At 45.4% G+C, this 22,616-nt stretch overlaps 1 protein-coding gene across 4 annotated transcripts in view; it reads left to right on the top strand.

Annotated features, from left to right (window-relative positions):
* The window catches only part of LOC143028604 (uncharacterized), a 76,201-nt gene that overhangs the window by 18,231 nt on the left and 35,354 nt on the right, over window positions 1-22,616 (top strand). For all 4 annotated transcript variants that reach the window (XM_076190946.1, XM_076190949.1, XM_076190948.1 and 1 more), the window contains 2 exons: window positions 21,317-21,846; window positions 22,546-22,616. The exon at window positions 22,546-22,616 is cut by the window's right edge and continues 30 nt beyond it. In XM_076190946.1, the coding sequence (XP_076047061.1) occupies window positions 21,317-21,846; window positions 22,546-22,616 (601 nt within the window). The remainder of the gene's footprint in view (window positions 1-21,316; window positions 21,847-22,545) is intronic.

Raw genomic sequence — 22,616 nt, 5'->3', positions numbered from 1 at the left:
GTATACGCGTGCCAGTGCCTTATCACTGACTAGCACAAACGTGTAACAATATAAAACGAATATACATCTATTATATATGTCTAAAATACAGAAAAATCTGAAAAACATCATTAAGTTAAGTATACCTCAGACTTCTGATACATCAGACTACTCAGAGGAAGGAATTCAGGTTAGCCCCCCCCCCCCAAATTTTTATCCTGGATCCGCCACTGTCTTAGAAATTAATTTTCATTTCGTCTTCACATATCGGAATATTATCCCTCAGGCTAGAAACTTTGGTGAATTATTGGAGATAAAATAGTTGCGAAAAGTTCATTGTTTTTCTTTTCCAATCATAATGCTATTTTGACATGTACATATTAATTCTTTGTATTTTTTTTTTGTTAATGGGCATGCTTTACTGTATAAAATAAGCAGAACAGAATTGTTAGATATGTACAGTCACTAAAAAAGTATCGGTAAAAAATCGTACGGAAATGGACGTAAGTAAACGCTAAACTCTGACACATTGTTCAAAAGACAGAAACCATCAGAGGTAGCAAGTGCAGTTTGGCTATTAGACTAAACATGCCAATGAGGCACAGCGGAAAAGGTGATAAAGCGAGACACTTCCGGAGCAGTGATATATTCTTATTGATAATGATGCTTTCTCAACAGAAGACGGGATCTGTTATATGATGAAAAGAAAATAAGAAATGTGGTTTATTTATTTTGAACAAACTCTGTATGTGGTAGATAAGTAGCGGTAGACAGAAAGGGAGTCATACTACCAACTGACTGCGCCTCACTCCAGCACGACTGCCTCATATATCCGCTTGTTAGACATTTGTTACCTCAGGAGCATTAGCGGCTGTTCGTCGTCACCTCTTGCCCCATGATATATTAGATGAGTTCTAGTGTTCCATTCACAGTTAAGGGGGTTCAGGTGTGTGTGTGTATTCACCGTGGTCTTGGATCGCGTGCTGTACTCGTGATCGACAGCGATTTCCCTCCCGGAAGAGAGCTCATATATGACCGATCTATGGGTGATGCTGTGACCTTACACGCACACACACACCCAACTCCCCGCCCACGAGAGTTGGAGTAACAACCCGCAGCGCAGTGATACTGAAATTATTTCAGCCCTGGGCGGGATTCGAACCCGGACCGCTGAAATAGCAGCTGGGAACTCTACTAACTGCGCCACGAGAGAGAGTGAGTGAGTGAGTGAGTGAGTGTGTGAGTGTTTGTGTGTGTGTGTGTACAGTGTGAGTATGTGCGTGTGTGTGTGTGTGTGTGTGTGTTTTCAGTAACAATAACACGTTAACAATTATTGGTGCAAATATAATTACTTTCAGTCTTGTCACACCTTCACGCATTAAATGCTTATTCTACACCACGTATTTACGGGGGCGCAACTGTCACGACTACCAACGGTACAGGAATACCGATTGTGTTTCATTCCACTCCCACGAACGCCCACAATCACCAACCGATACTTTTGAGTGACTACACTCAAAGGAATTCTATATATCATCGGGACGCGATTTACCGTAATGACGTCATGTCGACCAGTCCCAGAGCCATTTCGTGCATTTTTGGGTTAAAAGCATGAAACTTGACACACTAAACCTAGGTGAACATTTTGGGATATGGAGGCAAGCTGTCAGTGCGCCCTGGTGGCCACAACAGGAACTAACATCTTGCCTTGTGGCGGACGTCAGGAATTACTTAAAACGGTCTTATTTTTTAAGTTAGGAATATGAAACTTGGCATACCCAATTAAATCCTTGGCCTTACAGTAGGAACAAGAATAGTAACACTAATAAGAGGAACAGGAACATGATTGAACAAGAACAGTAACAAGAAGGGGTGCGTGGTCACATGGGACAAAGAACTGCACCAAAGTAGAAACCAGAATACCTACATAAAAATGCAATAACTTTGTGACAAACGTGTTGTTTACTTTTCAAAAGTGGCAGTTGTGTTCAGCAAAACAGGTCTGATGATATTGCACGCTGCTGTCCACCATAATTTAATTGCATCTGGTATAAATCTAGCAAATCGATTGTGTGAATATCATTTTCATGCACAGTGGTGACATGATCATTGCCATTCTATTGCAATTATGGTTACTCTTGGGGTTTCACATATTTACGATCTGTAACAAATTTGCCCGTGGCAGCTGTGGCTCTTCAGTAAACGATTACAAATTAACTAATTCTCCAGTTTTCCATTCTTTAAATGCTGAGCTAAAGGGAATCTACATCAAGTGACTGAATTTTCACACAATGCTAATCCGACTAGAAATTATGGTGTCAAGTAAATTAAATTTGCAAGTGGGCTGAAACAACTTTGCCGACCGTGTAGTCGGTAAATGGAATTAACTTCCTACAGAGGCAGTGCAATGTAGTACAGCTCTACGATTCAGTTAGAAGCTGTAATTGCCATTTAATTTACTTGCATATACATTACTTGTATATTTTTACATTTTATTCATATCTTTTTCCGCATCCGACCTAACTGGTATTTGTTCAACTGGGGTTGTTGGGTCCCAGCTTCATTGCAGTCTGTTGGGCAGTGCGGTTAGCGAGCAAATTCAGCCGGTGAATGTTGTCCACACGATCGACGATGTCAATAGCGTGTGGAGTGCGGTACAAGCATGGGGCCTAGCATTGTCATGAAGACTTTGTACATGATAATTGCTTGGTGTCTAAAGAAAAAGACAAAAGTGGGATGTGGGAGGGAAGCCTGCTGCTACGGGTTCACGATATTAACTTCGTCTGGCAGGTTCGAAGCTCCAGCTATCGGGCCCAGTCTTAGTGATTTCGCTCGACGAGCACTCGGGCAATTTGACAGTTTGTCCATCAAACGTGTCCGTTAACGGGCATGACCACCGATCAGCCCCGCTCGTCAGGACACTCCTAGCTTCAAGCTCGTAGCTCCAAGACCCAACAACTTGGAATAGCTGTAGCAAGTTTTTGCAAGGGTGTAAATGGAATGAAACAAACTCATATTACAACTATTTATGAAGATACAAATTGGTATGTACATACATATACCAAGGGCCCCCCATTGCAGGTGAGGTAACCAAGTCAAATCAAATACAAATTTAATCCCCACATAACCCACCTCCCTCCTGCTTCTAGTCTCCTCCGGGATGACTGGTCATCCCTGCATCTCGTCCACTGCCTTGGGTCAGAAGCAATACAGGAAGACAGCGCATCCACAGTAAAACAGTTATTCAATTGGCGACCCCCCCCCCTCTGTCCACTCACGCAGCAAGAAGGGGAGAAATATCTTTAGGCTGTGTCAAAATATTTACACTCCCTCCCCCCTCCTTTCCATGCATCATATATTATGTACCAAGTTCAAATTATTGAAGCAACATTTATTTTACTTCCACTTAAAATTTCTTTGTCTTAGACCAATGACAACTACCTGAAAGTACCAATATCTCAACACCCTCTTCTGTAACACAGATGGTTTCATTCTATGCCCACAATCCATCAATTCTACCTTTCTAGGTAACTAGAACAAACAAATGATGCTTCTCTAACAAAGCACAAACAATTCAGAGTTTAAGGTAGGTTCAAGTACCAGTGACAGTCAGAGGGCTCCAGTTTCCCTGTGTGAAACTTGCAGGATCTACCTTTATAAGTCTAAGAAATTTGTACTAGTGCAATAACTACTTTCTCCCTGGTGGCAGCTCGAGAAAACCATTTCCATGTTCCAAAGGATGAGCTGATCAACTGCAACCCAGGTGACTGAAAAAGATTGAAACTTCTGTATTTAACAAGCAATGGCTGGAAAAAAGTTGCAATGTCCCCCCCCCCCCCATTTTCAATCGTTCTGTTACTTTCCTAATTTTGTTCAACCTGGATTTCTTGTTTTCATAAAGTTCAAAGTAATAAAGAGCCACACTTTCTTCCAAAACTTCTTTCTGATGTGAATGCTTATAATGAATCCACAATATCTAAATGCCTATCATGACAGAGGCCTTGCTATGCGTGTATTCACATTTTCCAGACCTACCTTGATCAATGCAAAGGTTCCTTGTCCTATGTGACGAGAAGGATAGGGCAGGCAGGTGTTTACAAGGACCAAATGATCTGCCAGCTGGAGGAGATAGTAGTTTGCAGGGCAACGGAACAGCAGTGCTTTACAACTCCATTCCCATGAGGTGGCTGAAAAAGGGGAACAGGCATCAGATCGGTTCTTAAATGTTACCTAAATATTGTTTTTTTTTTTAACTAACTAATGAAATGTCTGCATTGCACCTAGTGAACATAGAGATAAGTGTCATCATTCTATGACATTGTTAGTTTCAAATTTCAGAAATACCAATCACAATACTCACCTTAGGGCTTAGACTGAGCAACGCCAAACTGGAAGCCTTCATTTCCTTTATGTCTGTCCGAAACCACTTCTGCTTTGACAGGTGAAGTTCCTTCCCGTGGCGAGGGTCTCACCACGTTCAAACTCCAGGGGCCCATCCCCATAACCGACTAGCAGGAACTCCCTCCCTCAACACACCCTGAAAGTACTCCTTCACCCCCAATTTAGCTAACATTTCCCCACTCCTCCCCGTTATAGTTCTCAAACCTGGATCATGGCCCCATACTTTTCCACCACTCTCCATTCCTCTTCTACCACTAACACCTCTCCATACATCAACTCCTCACCCAAATACTAGCTCTTCCTCAGATCCTCAATCACCAATTCCTCCCAACTCCTGTCCGTCTTTCTCCACCACCAACTCCTGTCTGTCCGTCTTTCTCCACCACCACCAACTCCAGTCTGTCTGTCCGTCTTTCTCCACCACCAACTCCTGTCTGTCTGTGTCTCTCCTCCACCACCACCAACTCCTGTGTCTCCTCCACCACCACCAACTCCTGTCTGTGTCTCTCTCCTCCACCACCACCAACTCCTGTCTGTCTGTCTTTCTCCTCCACCACCACCAACTCCTGTGTCTTTCTCCTCCACCGCCAACTCCTGTCTGTCTGTCTCTCTCCTCCAACTCCTGTCTGTCTCTCTCCTCCAACTCCTGTCTGTCTGTCTCTCTCCTCCAACTCCTGTCTGTCTGTCTCTCTCCTCCAACTCCTGTCTGTCTGTCTCTCTCCTCCAACTCCTGTCTGTCTGTCTCTCTCCTCCAACTCCTGTCTGTCTCTCTCTCTCTCCTCCAACTCCTGTCTGTCTCCTCCACCACCACCAACTCCTGCCTGTCTCTCTCTCCTCCACCACCACCAACTTCTCTGTCTCCCTTCCTCCACCACCACCAACTTCTGTCTCCCTTCCTCCACCACCAACAATTCTGTACCACCAACTCCTCCTCCCTCTCTGTACCACCAACATCCTCTCCCTCTCTGTACCAACTCCTCCCCCTCTCTGTACCACCAACTCCTTCTCTCTCCGTCTGTCTGTACCACCATCAACTCCTCCTCCTCTCTCTCTGTCTGTCTGTACCATCAACAACTCCTCCTCTCTATGTCTGTACCACCACCAACTCCTCCTCCTCTCTCTGTACCACCAACTCCTCCCCCTCTCTCTCTGTACCACCAACTCCTCCCCCTCTCTCTCTGTACCACCAACTCCTCCCCCTCTCTCTCTGTACCACCAACTCCTCCCCCTCTCTCTCTGTACCACCAACTCCTCCCCCTCTCTCTCTGCACCACCAACTCCTCCTCCTCTCTCTGTACCACCAACTCCTCCCCCTCTCTACCACCAACTCCTCCCCCCCTCTCTCTGTACCACCAACTCCTCCTCCTCCTCTCTCTCTGTACCACCAACTCCTCCTCCTCCTCTCTCTCTGTACCACCCACTCCTCCTCCTCTTCATTCTCTCTACCACCCATCCTCCTCCTCTTCATTCTCTCTACCACCCACTCCTCCTCCTCTTCATTCTCTCTACCACCCATCCTCCTCCTCTTCATTCTCTCTACCACCCACTCCTCCTCCTCCTCTCTCTCTGTACCACCAACAACTCCTCCTCTCTCTCTGTACCACCAACTCCTCCTCCTCCTCTCTCTCTGTACCACCAACTCCTCCTCCTCCTCTCTCTCTGTACCACCAACTCCTCCTCCTCCTCTCTCTCTCTGTACCACCAACTCCTCCTCCTCCTCTCTCTCTGTACCACCAACTCCTCCTCCTCCTCTCTCTCTCTCTCTACCACCAACTCCTCTCTCTCTCTCTCTCTACCACCAACTCCTCCTCCTCCTCTCTCTACCACCAACTCCTCCTCCTCCTCTCTCTCTGTACCACCAACTCCTCCTCTCTCTCTTTGTACCACCAACTCCTCCTCTCTCTCTTTGTACCACCAACTCCCCCTCCTCTCTCTCTCTGTACCACCAACTCCTCCTCCTCCTCTCTCTCTGTACCACCAACTCCTCCTCCTCCTCTCTCGCTGTACCCCAACTCCTCCTCCTCCTCTCTCTCTGTACCACCAACAACAACTCCTCCTCCTCTCTCTCTTTGTACCACCAACTCCCCCTCCTCTCTCTCTCTGTACCACCAACTCCTCCTCCTCCTCTCTCTCTCTGTACCACCAACTCCTCCTCCTCCTCTCTCCCTCTGTACCACCAACTCCTCCTCTCTCTCTCTGTACCACCAACTCCTCCTCCCCCTCTCTCTCTGTACCACCAACTCTTCCTCCCCCTCTCTCTCTGTACCACCAACTCTTCCTCCCCCTCTCTCTCTGTACCACCAACTCTTCCTCCCCCTCTCTCTCTGTACCACCAACTCTTCCTCCCCCTCTCTCTCTGTACCACCAACTCTTCCTCCCCCTCTCTCTGTACCAACTCCTCCCCCTCTCTCTCTGAACCACCAACTCCTCCCCCCTCTGTACCACCAACTCCTCCTCCCTCTCTCCACCACCAACTCCTCCTCTCTCTCTCCACCACCAACTCCTCCTCTCTCTCTCCACCACCAACTCCTCCTCGCTCTCTCCACCACCAACTCCTCCTCGCTCTCTCCACCACCAACTCCTCCTCGCTCTCTCCACCACCAACTCCTCCTCGCTCTCTCCACCACCAACTCCTCCTCTCTCTGCACCACCACCAACTCCTCCTCCTCTCTCTCTGCACCACCACCAACTCCTCCTCCTCTCTCTCTGCACCACCACCAACTCCTCCTCCTCTCTCTCTGCACCACCACCAACTCCTCCTCCTCTCTCTCTGCACCACCACCAACTCCTCCTCCTCTCTCTCTGCACCACCACCAACTCCTCCTCCTCTCTCTCTGCACCACCACCAACTCCTCCTCCTCTCTCTCTGCACCACCACCAACTCCTCCTCCTCTCTCTCTGCACCACCACCAACTCCTCCTCTCTCTCTCTGCACCACCACCAACTCCTCCTCTCTCTCTCTCCTCTCTCTCTGCACCACCACCAACTCCTCCTCCTCTCTCTCCACCACCACCAACTCCTCTCTCTCTCCACCACCACCAACTCCTCCTCCTCCTCCCTCTCTCCACCAACTCCTCCTCTCTCTCTGCACCAACTCCTCCTCGCTCTCTGCACCACCTCCTCCTCTCTCTCTGCACCAACTCCTCTCTCTCTCTCTCTCTCTGCACCACCACCAACTCCTCTCTCTCTCTCTCTCTGCACCACCACCAACTCCTCCTCTCTCTCTCCACCACCAACTCCTCCTCCTCCTCTCTCTCTCTCCACCACCAACTCCTCCTCCTCCTCTCTCTCTCTCCACCACCAACTCCTCCTCCTCTCTCTCTCTCTCTCCACCACCAACTCCTCCTCTCTCTCTCCACCACCAACTCCTCCTCTCTCTCTCTCCACCACCAACTCCTCCTCTCTCTCTCTCCACCACCAACTCCTCCTCTCTCTCTCTGTACCACCAACTCCTCCTCTCTCTCTCTGTACCACCAACAACTCCTCTCTCTCTGTACCACCAACAACTCCTCCTCCTCCTCTCTCTCTGTACCACCAACAACTCCTCCTCTCTCTCTGTACCACCAACAACTCCTCTCTCTCTGCACCAACTCCTCCTCTCTCTCTGCACCAACTCATCCTCTCTCTCTGCACCACCTCCTCCTCTCTCTCTGCACCAACTCCTCTCTCTCTCTCTCTCTCTCTCTCTCTCTCTGCACCACCACCAACTCCTCCTCTCTCTCTATCTGCACCATCAACTCCTCCTCTCTCTCTATCTGCACCAACAACTCCTCCTCCTCCTCTCTCTCTCTGTCTCTCCAACTCCTCCTCCTCCTCTCTCTCTCTGTACCACCAACTCCTCCTCCTCTCTCTGTACCACCACCAACTCCTCCTCCTCCTCTCTCTCTCTGCACCACCACCAACTCCTCCTCCTCTCTCTCTCTCTCTGCACCACCAACTCCTCCTCCTCTCTCTCTCTCTGCACCACCACCAACTCCTCCTCCTCTCTCTCTCTCTCTGCACCACCACCAACTCCTCCTCCTCTCTCTCTCTGTACCACCAACTCCTCCTCCTCTCTCTCTCTGTACCACCAACTCCTCCTCTCTCTCTCTCTGTACCACCAACTCCTCCTCTCTCTCTCTCTGTACCACCAACTCCTCCTCTCTCTCTCTCTGTACCACCAACTCCTCCCTCTCTCTCTCCACCACCAACTCCTCCTCTCTCTCTCCACCACCAACTCCTCCTCTCTCTCTCTCTGCACCACCAACTCCTCTCTCTCTCTCTCTCTGCACCACCAACTCCTCTCTCCCTCTCTCTCTCTCTGCACCACCAACTCCTCTCTCCCTCTCTCTCTCTCTGTACCACCAACTCCTCTCTCCCTCTCTGCACCACCAACTCCTCCTCTCTCTCTCTCTCTCTGCACCACCAACTCCTCCTCTCTCTCTCTCTCTGCACCACCAACTCCTCCTCTCTCTCTCTCTCTGCACCACCAACTCCTCTCTCTCTCTCTGCACCACCAACTCCTCCTCTCTCTCTCTCTCTGCACCACCAACTCCTCCTCTCTCTCTCTCTCTGCACCACCAACTCCTCCTCTCTCTCTCTCTCTGCACCACCAACTCCTCCTCTCTCTCTCTCTCTGCACCACCAACTCCTCCTCTCTCTCTCTCTCTGCACCACCAACTCCTCCTCTCTCTCTCTCTCTGCACCACCAACTCCTCCTCTCTCTCTCTCTGCACCACCAACTCCTCCTCTCTCTCTCTCTCTGCACCACCAACTCCTCCTCTCTCTCTCTGCACCACCAACTCCTCCTCTCTCTCTCTCTCTGTACCACCAACTCCTCCTCTCTCTCTCTCTGTACCACCAACTCCTCCTCTCTCTTTCTCTGTACCACCAACTCCTCCTCCTCTCTCTCCACCACCAACTCCTCCTCTCTCTCTCCACCACCAACTCCTCCTCTCTCTCTCCACCACCAACTCCTCCTCTCTCTCTCCACCACCAACTCCTCCTCTCTCTCTCTCTCCACCACCAACTCCTCCTCTCTCTCTCTCTCTGCACCACCAACTCCTCTCTCTCTCTCTCTCTCAACTCCTCCTCTCTCTCTCTCTCTGCACCACCAACACCTACTCTCTCTCTCTCTCACACCCACCACCTCCTCCTTCACTCCCTCTGCACCACCCACTCCTCCTCTCTCTCTCTCTCCACCACCCTCTCCTCCTCTCTCTCTCTCTGCACCACCAACTCCTCCTCTCTCTCTCTCTGCACCACCAACTCCTACTCTCTCTCTCTGCACCACCAACTCCTCCTCTCTCTCTCTCTGCACCACCAACTCCTCCTCTCTCTCTCTCTGCACCACCAACTCCACCTCTCTCTCTCTCTGCACCACCCCCTCTTCCACTCTCTCTCTCTGCACCACCATCTCATCCTCTCTCTCTATCTGCACCTCCATCTCCTCCTCTCTCTCTCTGCACCACCAACTCCTCCTCTCTCTCTCTCTGCACCACCAACTCCTCCTCTCTCTCTCTCTCTCAGCACCACCCACTCCTCCTCTCTCTCTCTCTGCACCACCAACTCCTCCTCTCTCTCTCTCTCTGCACCACCAACTCCTCCTCTCTCTCTCTCTGCACCACCAACTCCTCCTCTCTCTCTCTCTCTCTGCACCACCAACTCCTCCTCTCTCTCTCTCTCTGCACCACCAACTCCTCCTCTCTCTCTCTCTCTGCACCACCAACTCCTCCTCTCTCTCTCTCTCTGCACCACCAACTCCTCCTCTCTCTCTCTCTTCACCACCAACTCCAACTCTCTCTCTCTCTCTCTGCACCAACAACTCCTGATCTCTCTCTCTCTCTTCACCACCAACTCCTTCTCTCTCTCTCTCTGCACCACCAACTCCTCCTCTCTCTCTCTCTGCACCACCAACTCCTTCTCTCTCTCTCTCTGCACCACCAACTCCTCCTCTCTCTCTCTCCACCACCAACTCCTCCTCTCTCTCTCTCTGCACCACCAACTCCTCCTCTCTCTCTCTCTGCACCACCAACTCCACCTCTCTCTCTCTCTGCACCACCAACTCCTCCTCTCTCTCTCTCTGCACCACCAACTCCTCCTCTCTCTCTCTCTGCACCACCAACTCCTCCTCTCTCTCTCTCTGCACCACCAACTCCTCCTCTCTCTCTCTCTGCACCACCAACTCCTCCTCTCTCTCTCTCTGCACCACCAACTCCTCCTCTCTCTCTCTGCACCACCAACTCCTCCTCTCTCTCTCTCTGCACCACCAACTCCTCCTCTCTCTCTCTCTGCACCACCAACTCCTCCTCTCTCTCTCTCTGCACCACCAACTCCTCCTCTCTCTCTCTGCACCACCAACTCCTCCTCTCTCTCTCTCTGCACCACCAACTCCTCCTCTCTCTCTCTCTGCACCACCAACTCCTCCTCTCTCTCTCTCTGCACCACCAACTCCTCCTCTCTCTCTGTACCACCAACTCTTTCTTTCTGTACCACCAACTCCCTCCAACTACTACTCTCCACCACCACCAACTACTCTCGCCAACACCAACTGTACTGATTTTATTTCAAATAAAGCTTTGGCCAAATATTTAAACGAAACTAATTAGATACTAACCTGTGTTTGAAGTTGCCAGTCTTCCAAGAACAGCCAGCGTCTTCATTTTTTCTTCTTCTCATTCCTTCAGATATCAACTATATCTTTCGGCCGGTCCCCTCTCATTTCAGTACAAGTTTTCTGAAAAATAAATTGTATTAATACTGGGCACATTAAAAATATACTGCCGACGGCACTGTCAATTTTGTATTAAAAATATAAATATTTACCTGCTGGATGCGTTGGCTAGGCAGTCTTCCTAATCCAGTCGAAAATATTCAAAAATCAAATTTGGGGGAAGGGGGGAGTGGTGCTATCGGGAGAAAAATCCGAAAAATGCCATTTTTTTCGAGCACGAAAAACTTATCGGCAAAACGTCGCCTAGGATTCTTATCCGGGTTTGGAGTTTGGTTACGCAACCGAAAACGCTTTATTCGCGCCAAAACGCCATATTGGCTTCTTTACAAAATAATTTAATACTTACCGTTAACTACAAAATATCTGATTACTCACCCCCAGGAGCGCTTGGCCTTGTCTACGTCCTCTTCATAGTACCTAGAAGTGTAAAGTTGTAGTCTGTATCTACCGTATGCTCAAATCCTGGGACCGGTAACAACACGCCATTGCAACTGAAGACCTGGTCTTAATGTCTATTACACAGTGGCGGTGGTATAGTGCCCTAAGTTTAGTTTTGAGCATACGATGCCCTACGCTGTCAAGCCCGTATCAACCTAATATTTACTTAGAATTTCTATACCCCTCCCGCGATACGTGGGATCGACTAGCCCTACCTAGTCTAAGTTCAACCTACTTTCAGACATACGAGATCTCTCATTAGCATCTCTAACGGATCCACGATAATGAAACGCGCTATCGTGATACGGGGCTTGACAAGTGTATTCGTGTTTATCAGACCTACCTTGTACGATGCGGAGAGGCGCCAAGTCCCGAACGATCTCGACTTCTTGGTTCCGACTTTCCACTATTGACTGCCATCACGTCAACTAATAAAATATTACTTTATGTATAAACTGATTATGTAAACGGAATTATCTTGTTTGACTTTCCTGTCCTCACTGCTTGCTGCCTTCTTTAGAAATGACCGTGGCTTTCGCGATCTGCTTTTTTTGGCGCCCGGGCAGGATCAAAACGGTCAAATTTGATTGGTCGAAAATGATGTCGTGTTTTTGACGCTGACGAATCACTGACCTTTCCTCCACCACCCACTACATTTATGGCGGGCTTTCGCAAAAAGTATCGACAAATGAGTGTTACAAATTGTCCGCTTTCACGTAATGACAAGTGAACACGATCAATTTTATTTCCAGATGTTATCTTGCATTGGTGAAGACGTCGAGGCATGTCAAATGTAATGCCATATGTGAATAAGTAATCATAGCATCATTTAGGTGTAAATAGCCATTTTCAAACAGGCTGTTTAAGTGGGACGGCGCAAATCGTTCTTGGTGGGTCGTGCAAATTCCTAAAGTCAATAACAACTTTCAACCACTCGAAATATAATTATATTCACTTTGAATTGCCTGCAATACTTGATACAGTAGTAAATTCTGTGGGAGAAGATCCTTTACATTTTGGCGGGATTATTTCGCGGGCATTATCATAAACTATATTTAGGCATCATGCCCCATTGTAAGTAGATGTACATTTAAGTGGGGGGTCTAAGACCAGCCCCGTAGTCATTTCGTGCATTTTTTGGGTTAAAAGCATGAAAATTGGCACACTTAAAGAGCATTTTGGGATATGAATGCAAGTTGACAAAATCCCCTGGTGGTCACAGCAGGAACTAGCATCTTACCATATGGCAGACGTCACAGAAATTATTTAAAATTGTCTTAAATATTTTATTTTTTAAGTTAGGAATAGGAAAATTAGCAGGTTTCTAAAATATTGATAAGAACTATATCTTGATTAAATGTAATCAGAGCTCCCTAGTGACAAAAATTAAGGAAAATAATGTACCGCATCCTGTAGAGGGAACCGTGGTTGATAGATATATAGATAGATATTTAAGTATACAATACAAGTGATGTTTCTTTTTAGATTTTACGGTGTTGGACTAAATATAATTGAAAATTGAACAGGCCGCATCAGGAACAGTCATCGGTGGAAAATCTCAAAACTGGGTGAAAGTAGCAGAATAACCAAAGTGGATTTGAAAACTCAACCCAACCGCTCCCACCACCGATCAACGAGCTGGAGTGTATAACCAGTTCAAATCCATTAAAAGTTATACACTTTATGTTGATAATGTTGTACATTGAGTTACTGGAGTGCAAATCCATTAAAAGTAGTATACTTTATGTTGATACTGTGCGGTGAATTACTCCAACGATGCCATTCCAATTAATTGATGAACCAATCTTCTGCACTTCTGGTCAAACAGAACCAGTTATTGTGGACTGGAAGAAGTATTTTCTATGCCACGCAGTGACAAGTGATTTTGTACAATGTCCTGCTTCTTCAAAGAGGGAAGATAAAAGGTTCTGGGTGCAAGTACATGGCTGAAAATATCAAGACGTTCCATGAAAGGAACCAGCTACCGTTCACAGAAAATGTTGACCAGTTAGATGAAGGTCATGGAATGGAAGAAATCCTTTTGTTACATAATTATGTAGTGCATATATGTTGTCGAACTAAGATTAACACTATGATACTTGAAAGAGCAGTCAAGCGTAAGTGTGAAACAAGATACAAGAAGTCAATTCAAAACTAGGCGACAGTTTGTGTCAATTGATGACTCGGGTACGCGTACTAATGGGGACGCACTTGCCCTATGCAGACGCATTTGACACAAAAAAACTTGTACCTGCCGATGGTGAATAGATAGGAGCATAATTATAGGCTCAAAAAATCACATAACGAGGGGACAGCTAAGTGATTTTTTTAGCCTATAATTATGCTCCAATCTGTTCACCATCGGCAGGTAGAAGTTTTTTTTGTGTAATTGCGCCTGCATAGGGTAAGTGCGTCTCCATTGGTACGCGTACCCTATGCTTCTTCTGCGATGAGAAGGGTGGGTCATCTGGCCTGCACAGGGTTTCAATATTTGAGCGGGATTACAAGGTCCGCCGAATTGCCACTGATCGTGACACAAAGGTGTTGTCAAAACTAGCTACAGGAGATATGGTGGCAATAGAGGCACAATATCACATTCTGTGCTTAGCAAAATTCTACAAACATGCTAAACATCATGAGAGAAATCAAGACAACGATCTAAATGAGTCAAGTGCTCTGTATAGCATTGCATTTGCTGAACTGATATCATACATTGAGTCATATCGAGAGTCTCCTGAAACGTGGCCTATATTCAAATTGCAAGCTCTTAAGAAGCTCTACTCAGAAAAATTGAAGAGCTAGGTGCCTAGAATGGACAGTTGCAAGCGCAAAATAAAGGCAAATAAGTGCTTCTGGCATTAACGAAAGATATTGGTCCTGCTTTAAAACATGCATGAGACGCTGACTACGATAGAGAGGGCATGTTATTAGCAAAGGCTGCGAATATTATACGCAGAGGTAACTTCAAGATCAAGCAAATATCTAATGGTCAGTTTATAGAGAACTGTCAACAGAAATATGTTCCAACAACACTGACTTCACTGATAAGCATTATATTGAATGGTCCAAATATCAACGATCAGTTAGGCTTGGAAGGCATAGAATCTAAGACATCTCTAACAATCTTTCAATTGGTTACTTTCAAGACCGTGAAATCTAGGTCTTTATTTGTTCTGGTAACGGAGCATGTCCGCGACAACAGAGATCGTGAAACTTCAACTTCAACCTATCTTGCATTAAAAGTGCATGGTGAAACGAGAAAGCGTGAGCTGGTGGACACATTTCATAGTACGGGTCTTTGTATTTCATACCCAATATTGCCTTCTATGTCTGTGGCAAACAGTGTTTGCCATATGTACAAAGAACAAGGGGTTGTGTGCCCTCCACAGCTGTTTAGTGGCGTGTTCACAACAGCTGCTGTTGACAACATCGACCATAACCCCAGTTCTACCACTTCAGTGGATTCTTTCCGTGGTGCCAGCATTTCCCTGGCACAACGTCCACGAGAAGGCAAGCTAGGTACTTATAGAGATCATTCCATCGTTACTGGGTTGGTGACCAATGATAAACAGATATCCAGTCTTCCAACAAGTTTCACAAATGTTCAACCAGTTGTTCTGTCAAAGAAGGATACTGTAGTCCCATTGGTTCATGGACCTGCATGTCCCACAATACTGCCATCAAATACTAGTACTCATGTGAAACAACGTGCTTGGTTGGAGAATGTAAGAAAGATCCTGGACAAACTAGGCCTGAGTGAGTCAGATGCCGTCTCGTGGGCAGCCTTCCATGCCAGTCTGCAGAGGTCGTGTCTTTATCCTGGCACAGTAGCCTTGATGCCAATTTTTACATAAGTGATACACACACCTGCAATGAGCATGCCAGGGATGTAAGGACAGCTACTCAGACTGAGAACTTGGTCAAGTTCCTATGTTGGCGATAGATCAACTTCTCTTTGCCCTTGGCAAAAGGATTCAGTGGGCATTTTCAGACAGTCACGGTGAAGGCAAGATTATGTTGATACTGGGTGCAATGCACACTGAGATGATCTTCTTCAAGGTCCTAGGAGACCTGCTGACAGACAGTGGATGAACCACAGTCATATCAACTGGTGGTGCCGCTGACTCACTTCTCAAGGCAGCACACCTGACTAGGACACGTCATGCCTACATTGTCAATGCAGCTGCTCTCTGCCTCCTGTAGTGCCAGGCCTATGAAAGTTACAAGCAAATTATTTCTTCTGGTGAAGACATTGTTGACTTTCATGAATGGGTCAAGAAGGTGTGTGCAGAGCATCCACAGTTCCAGTTTTGGAACTTAGTGCTGGTGTTGGAGATGGATATTCTTCAGTATGTACAATCACTTCGGGAGGGTGACTTCAAACAGTATATTGAGTCACCAGTTAGATTGACAACTTGGGCATTTTCTATAGATCACACCAACTATGCCAGGCGGTTGCCAATTCACATCCATGACATGTCAGGTTTGCAACAGTCTCATCCTGCTGTGTTTCTGGAGTTCTCTGAAGGTGCGTCTGTAGTCCAGAAAACAGGTCACAGTTTCTCTGCAATGACACTAGATTAGGCACATGAGCAAGAAAATTATCTGATCAAAGGAGAAGGTGGGGCTGTAGGCTTGACAAACAATCCTGCAGCACTAAGACGTTAGATGATTGGTGGTCTAGAGGTTAGCAGACTCATCCGTGACTTTGAGAACACTTCAGAGAAAACAGCCAATGACAAACACCATGAGCAGAACCAAGTGTTAAGAATTCCTTTGTGAAGTAGGTAACTACTCTCAAGAAGGTTATAGAAGATCTTGGAAGTTCTTTCCTAGAGGACAGCAACGATATGTTGACACTTGACAGCAAAGTTGTCATCAGCCAGTCAACTGTAGAAAGTTCCAAGGGTGTGTATGACGCATCACAACTCAAAGTCAGTTACACAGCCTATCAAGAAGAACAAGCTATCTCTGTTCTCGAAGTCTCAAAGTCTTTCAAAACGGAAAAGTCAGGTACCTGCATTGAAGGACGACTGCGCATTGTTCTCCACGCTGTACACCGCCTGCCAATCTCGAGAGGGAAAGCTTGAGGAGCTCTTCAAGTCTGAGAACCAGCCATGGCCACCTTCTCTGTCAAAGTCAGGGGAGATGAGATCAGGTAAGAAGTCTGACTTGCCCTCTCCCCGGGAAAGGTCTATCTAAAACTGACCACACAGTCCCTCAGGTTACTGCAGTTGTGCTGGATGGTGCTATGGTGGTGCGCTCTCTAACTCCAGTTGCTTCAAAGACCTTCTCTGACTAAAGTCTTTGTACCCCACATTCAAAACATCTTGAAGAACGTAGACAGTAAATATAGTTTTTTATGTCTACAACGAACAAAGCCTAAAGACATCAACCAGGGTGAAGAGAGGCAGTGTTGTTCGCTGGAAAGTAAATCTCGCCACCCAGATCCCAGGAAACTGGCAGATTTCTCTTCGCAATAATGAAAAAAAAAAAAAAAAAAATCTCCTCTTGCTGAACATGCTGTAGGCATTGAGGAGGACAACAAACAAGTTCTCTGTATTCTGAACCAGCAAGTGGCCTGCAACGCAGCAGTGAGGGCCAAGTCGTTTCTGGAACCCTGCACCCAGGGGGAAGCAGATGCAACACGTACCATGCTGCATGTCATGGATGCTGCCAACAAAGGCCACCAACGCATCCTCATCAGAACAGCAGACACTGATGTTGTTGTACTTGCTGTGACATGTTTCCACCAGTTTAAGACCTCGCAGTTGTGGATATTATTTGGGACTGAAAAGTCTCAAAGGTACATAGCCATTCATGAGATCATTGCTGCTCTGCCATCATCCAAAGCCCAGGTTCTGCCATTCTTCCATGCTTTCACAGGCTGTGACGTGACATCTTTCTTTGCCGGGAGAGGCAAAAAGAGTGCATGGCATGCTTTCCCTGAGATCACAGAAGCTTTCTTGTCACTGTCAAATCCACAATGTCAGTTGAGGGAGAGCTCACTGGCTCTCATTGAGAGATTCGTGGAGCTGTGGTATGACTGCACTATTGAGCTCTCCAACATCAACGAAGCAAGGCACCAGATGTTCTCCAGGATATCAAAGTCTCTGGAAAGCATTCCTCCTAAAGAAGCTGCTTTAAAGCAACATACTCTGAGAGCAGCATGTTCCAGGTGGACACCAAAGTGGACTACCCTTCAATAAGCACTGATATGCTGCAATTGCAAGATATCTTGCAGAGGTCTGTTTAAATGCAGCAAAGCACAGCTCAAATGCACTGCGCTGTGCAACTGTGAAGGGGACTGTTTCCAAACTTAAGCACATTAAACTGAAGCTTTTTGCGATTTAAATGCTCCCCTTGATAAATCAACAGTATTCATTCTAGTGCGAGAGGCGAATGCAAGGGTAGTGGGTCAGGGATTGGAGATGGTTAAGGAAAATGGAGAAAAGTGGGAGGTGAGCGAACTGTTGTTTGCGGACGACACTGCGCTTGTGGCAGGATCGGAGGAGGGACTGAGGAAGTTGGTGGCAGAGTTTGGGAGAGTATGTGATAGAAGAAAGCTAAAGATAAATGTGGGTAAAAGTAAGGTGATGAGATGTACAAGGGGTGAAAGTGGCAGTAGACTGGAAGTGAGCATTAAGGGAGAGCGACTGGAGGAAGTGGATAGTTTTAGATACTTGGGTGCAAATGTGGCAGGAAAAGGTGGAGGTAGAATGTAGATTGAGAGAAGCGAGTAAATGCCTTGGTGGATTAAAAAGTGTAATGAGGAATAGACATTTGGGAATTGATGCTAAGAGGAGACTGTGTGAAAGAATGATTGTGCCAACAGCACTGTATGGAGCAGAAACATGGAACATAAGAGAGGAAGAGAGGAGTTTGAATGTGTTTGAGATGAGGTGTCTGAGAAGTATGATGGGAGTTACTAGGCTAGATAGAGTGAGAAATGAGGAGGTGAGGCGGAGAACAGGGGTGGAAAGGGAGTTGGTAGATATGGTTGATGAAAGAGTATTAGGATGGTTTGGACACATGGAAAGAATGAGTGAAGAAAGACTAGTAAAAGAGGTATGGAAGGCAGATGTGGAGGTAGTGAACATGAGGGGACGTCCTAGTATGAGGTGGATGGATGGGGTGAAGGGGTCTTTGGGGAAGAGGGGAATGTCTGTTGAGGAAGGACGAGAGAGGGCAGAAGACAGGGGTTAATGGAGAATGGTTGTATATGGATGATGTTGTGATGCATGAGGTGGAATGGGCGGGGCTGGGTGGGGGGTGAGGTAGTACGTGTGAGCAAAATTTGACGCAGCCCGAAGGGATTTCTCCCCGTCTTCTTTTATGCGGGGGGACGGAGAGGGGGGCGGGGTCGCCGATTTAATGAAGCGGCCCAGCTGTGGATGTGATGTGTTTTGCGACACTGCTTCTGACCCAGGGCAGTGGACAAGGTGCAGGGATGACCCGTCATCCGGGAGGTGCTAAGATAAGAGGGAGGGTGGAGGGGTGTGGAGTGTATTCAGGGATGGAATGGGTGGAAATGATTTTATGCCTTTCCCTTTTTGGCTACCTCGCTTGTAAGGGGAAAAAGTCTTAGTATATGTATATGTATGTATTCATTCTGGTTTGTGGTGAGTGATTATGAAATTCAAAGTTATGTAACAAACGACAAAACAACTTGTTTTGTCGTTTGTAAAAATGGTCGCTGTCATTCAGTGTGTTTGCTTGTTGGAATGAATGCTCAATGTTAGCTGCTGTGTTTATTGCGTATATTTAGATAAGATAAATACTTCTTCAAGAAAACTTGTACGAGTATATAAAATATTTGATCTCTGTGGTGGAAAATACCAGCTATTATATTGACAAAAGCAAAAAAGGGCCCAGGCCCTATGACAATTGTATTCAGAGGTTGCAAAAAATGTAGTTTTGATCACTAGGGGGCTCTGATTCCATTTTTTATCATTATTATCAAGAGATAGTTCTTATTAGATATCTTAGAAACTTGCCAAATTGCATATTCCTAAATTAAAAAATAAGACTAATAAATTTCTGTAACGTCCACCACATGGAAAGATGGTTCCTGTTGTGGACACCAGGGCACCCTGACAGCTTGTTTTTATATCTCAAAATGTTCACCTAGGATTACTCTATAAGTGTGCCAATTTTCATACTTTTAACCCAAAAGTGCACGATCTTAGGCTTAGATCCCCTTCTAACTTAGGTTCACAGACACATCGCCTGAAATAAGACGTTTCCACGATGGTGATAGATATTTTCGGAAACCATTATGATGAGGTCTACAATTTGCATGTCAAATCCTATGTTTTGAATTATCTTATGTAAATCAGGAACAGGAAATAACGCAATGCCAAGTTAATGTGCATCTTAGGAGCGGAGAAAATAAAAATAAAAACAACTCAAAAAATGGCAAGAATGGTCAAGGTGACGTACCCAGATTTGAATAAAGGATGGGCAAGTCACTTCGGGGATGGAGGGGTCGGGTGGAGGATGGGGGTTGGGCATGATGCGACATAGTTCACCGGAGTCGACGATTTTAGTCGCACACCGACTTCCATCGAGTTTAGAAACTAAAGAAACACACAACCTCTCTCATAGAAATAATATATTCTACGAAGCAAGATGGTGTACTGTGTTGTTAGTGAATATTAATTAATTAAGAAAAAGAATGTTAATTATTTTCGAACTTTATCTCAAATGGAAGTAAATTATTTCAATCGGATAATAAGAACAAATCTTTGAAACAACGTTCGGAAGAAACGCGTCACGTATGAACTGTTGAATACATTACGGAGTCTGAATGTAATGAAATGTGTAGTTCCAGAGGAATACTAACTCAGAAAAGTAAGTTTATTACTTCGAATGCGAAAACGTATGAATTGATAGAAAATGAGTTTCATATTAATCCATTCTACAAAATAATCAGGAAAATGAATAAGTAAACAGGAAACTAATTAATAAAACAGATATGTAGTTTTAAGTAAATCGTTGAATAAATAAACAAATATAAAGTTAAATTATATAGATGAAATAAATAAATAAGTAATAAAACGTAAACGAATTAGATGAAAAATGCAAATAAGATTAATGTTGCATGGGGATATTTCTTTCCATTTAAAAATTATTTCGAGGGTCAGGAAGCGCGCAAATTAATTCTAGAGTTGATTAATTATTATTACTTGGCCCGAATATGGTTTGTTTTATTATTACTATAAAATCATGAATATTATCATTATTATTACTATTGTCATTATCGTTATTGTCACTAATGAAGCGGCCTTACTGTGGATGTGCTGTGTCTTGCTGCATTGCTTCTGACCCAGGGCAGTGGAGAAACGAAGGGACGACCCGTCATCCAGGAGCCTAGATAAGGGAAGGAAGGTGTGAATGGGAGTGGACTATGAGGGGATGGAATGGGTGGAAGTGGATTTTATGCCTTTGTTTTTTGGCTACCTCACTTGTAAGGGGGAAATAGCCATTGGTATATGTATGTATTATTGTATTACCATTATTATTATTTTAATGTTTTTGTTATATTGACTATTAAGGCATTATTATTATTATTATTTTAATTTTCTTTGACCATGGGCCTAAATGCAGAATGCAATTGCACAATAGAATCATGCAATAGTGTACTTTTTGGAAAAAAAAATTATGGAGAGAATTTTTATTTGGCGTGTGAGTTGTGAGGAACTGAGTAAATAAGCACGGTCCTGCAATTATTGATTTTTTATCTATGCATTATGTATTGTTGTGTACTGTTTTTTTTTTCTTCAGTGACAGCGTTAACCGCAGTAGTGTTATGCTGCGCTGCCCTGACCCTGCAACATGGCATCCGTGACTTCATGCTGACATTGTTGCCCACCCTCGCTGCCCCCTCCAATCCGAACACCTCAGATTTCCCTCCTACAGATTCGCCAACGTCGGTTTCTCCAACTGACGTAACGGACAATGCGAACTCGTCCGATTCACATAACGTTGACTTCGACGCGTACGATTGGAGGGTGAGGGATTTGGACACGCAGGATATAGATCGTACAAAGACAAAAAGAGAGACAACTGATACGAAAATTAGTGACACACATGTGTGGACAATGGAGAATGGTGTAAATTTTAATTCATATAAGTTTCACAGAGAACGGTTTCCGTTTGTGAGGTCACATGTTATTTTGGTAAACAAGGCTAAGTTATACCCAAACCGACGACACGTCCTCCGAACGCGACCTGTCCGTGACGTCAAGTCGCGTGTGTGGCCGCTAGAGTTAGGACGCAAGCTTCCCATACGCAATGAGGAAACATTAGAACAAGTAAGTCTCTTCACATTGTCAACATGTAGAAATAACATGTATTAATCGTAATCATGATATAGATATATAAACTGTAAATAAAGCAATGACATATTCATCCGGTATGACTTCGTTCAACATACTGTAATGTCACTTAGACAAAATGTAGTGGCACATTTGTAAATAATAATCACGAAGAACCCACAGTCGGAATAAAAGGAAACTTAGAAGAAAGCATGACTTCTATATTTCCTGAGGAGGGCTGTAGCTATTAGCCGAAATATAGAAGTCATCCTTTCCTCTAAGTTTCCTTTTATTCCGACTGTGGTTTCTTCGTGATTAATACTGTAATGTTACCTATTTTTGTAGTTTGTATATTTTTGAATCCAAATGAACATACTGTCATTGTAACTTAATGTAAATTCTGCAATCGAATGGTTTCAGGATATTATTATAAATTCTCTGATGACCGAGTATATGAGAGACGAAAATTACGAGTGACTGTAGACGAAAGGGATGAGATGTACAAACAATAATGAACGGAGGAAAGGATGTTGAAATTAATTATTGAGTAATGAAGAGAGTCTCTATATGTCGGAATGGAATGAAATATTACCAGAAATACATATATTGGAATGAATGTAATGAATGATGACAATACTAATACGATTACTATTGCTGTTATCGAAGACTTAAAGATATTATTTATTTATTTATCAGGAGCCAAACAAGTGGACTGTGCTGTTGCACGGCATCGCCGTCAGCGCCATCTACTGGGGTTGGTTACCCGG

This window comes from Oratosquilla oratoria, chromosome 9 (genome assembly GCF_046742065.1).
Source record: "Oratosquilla oratoria isolate Oo_2021 chromosome 9, ASM4674206v1, whole genome shotgun sequence".
Classification (NCBI taxonomy): Eukaryota; Metazoa; Arthropoda; class Malacostraca; order Stomatopoda; family Squillidae; genus Oratosquilla; species Oratosquilla oratoria.
This window is presented reverse-complemented; position numbering and strand designations above follow the sequence as displayed.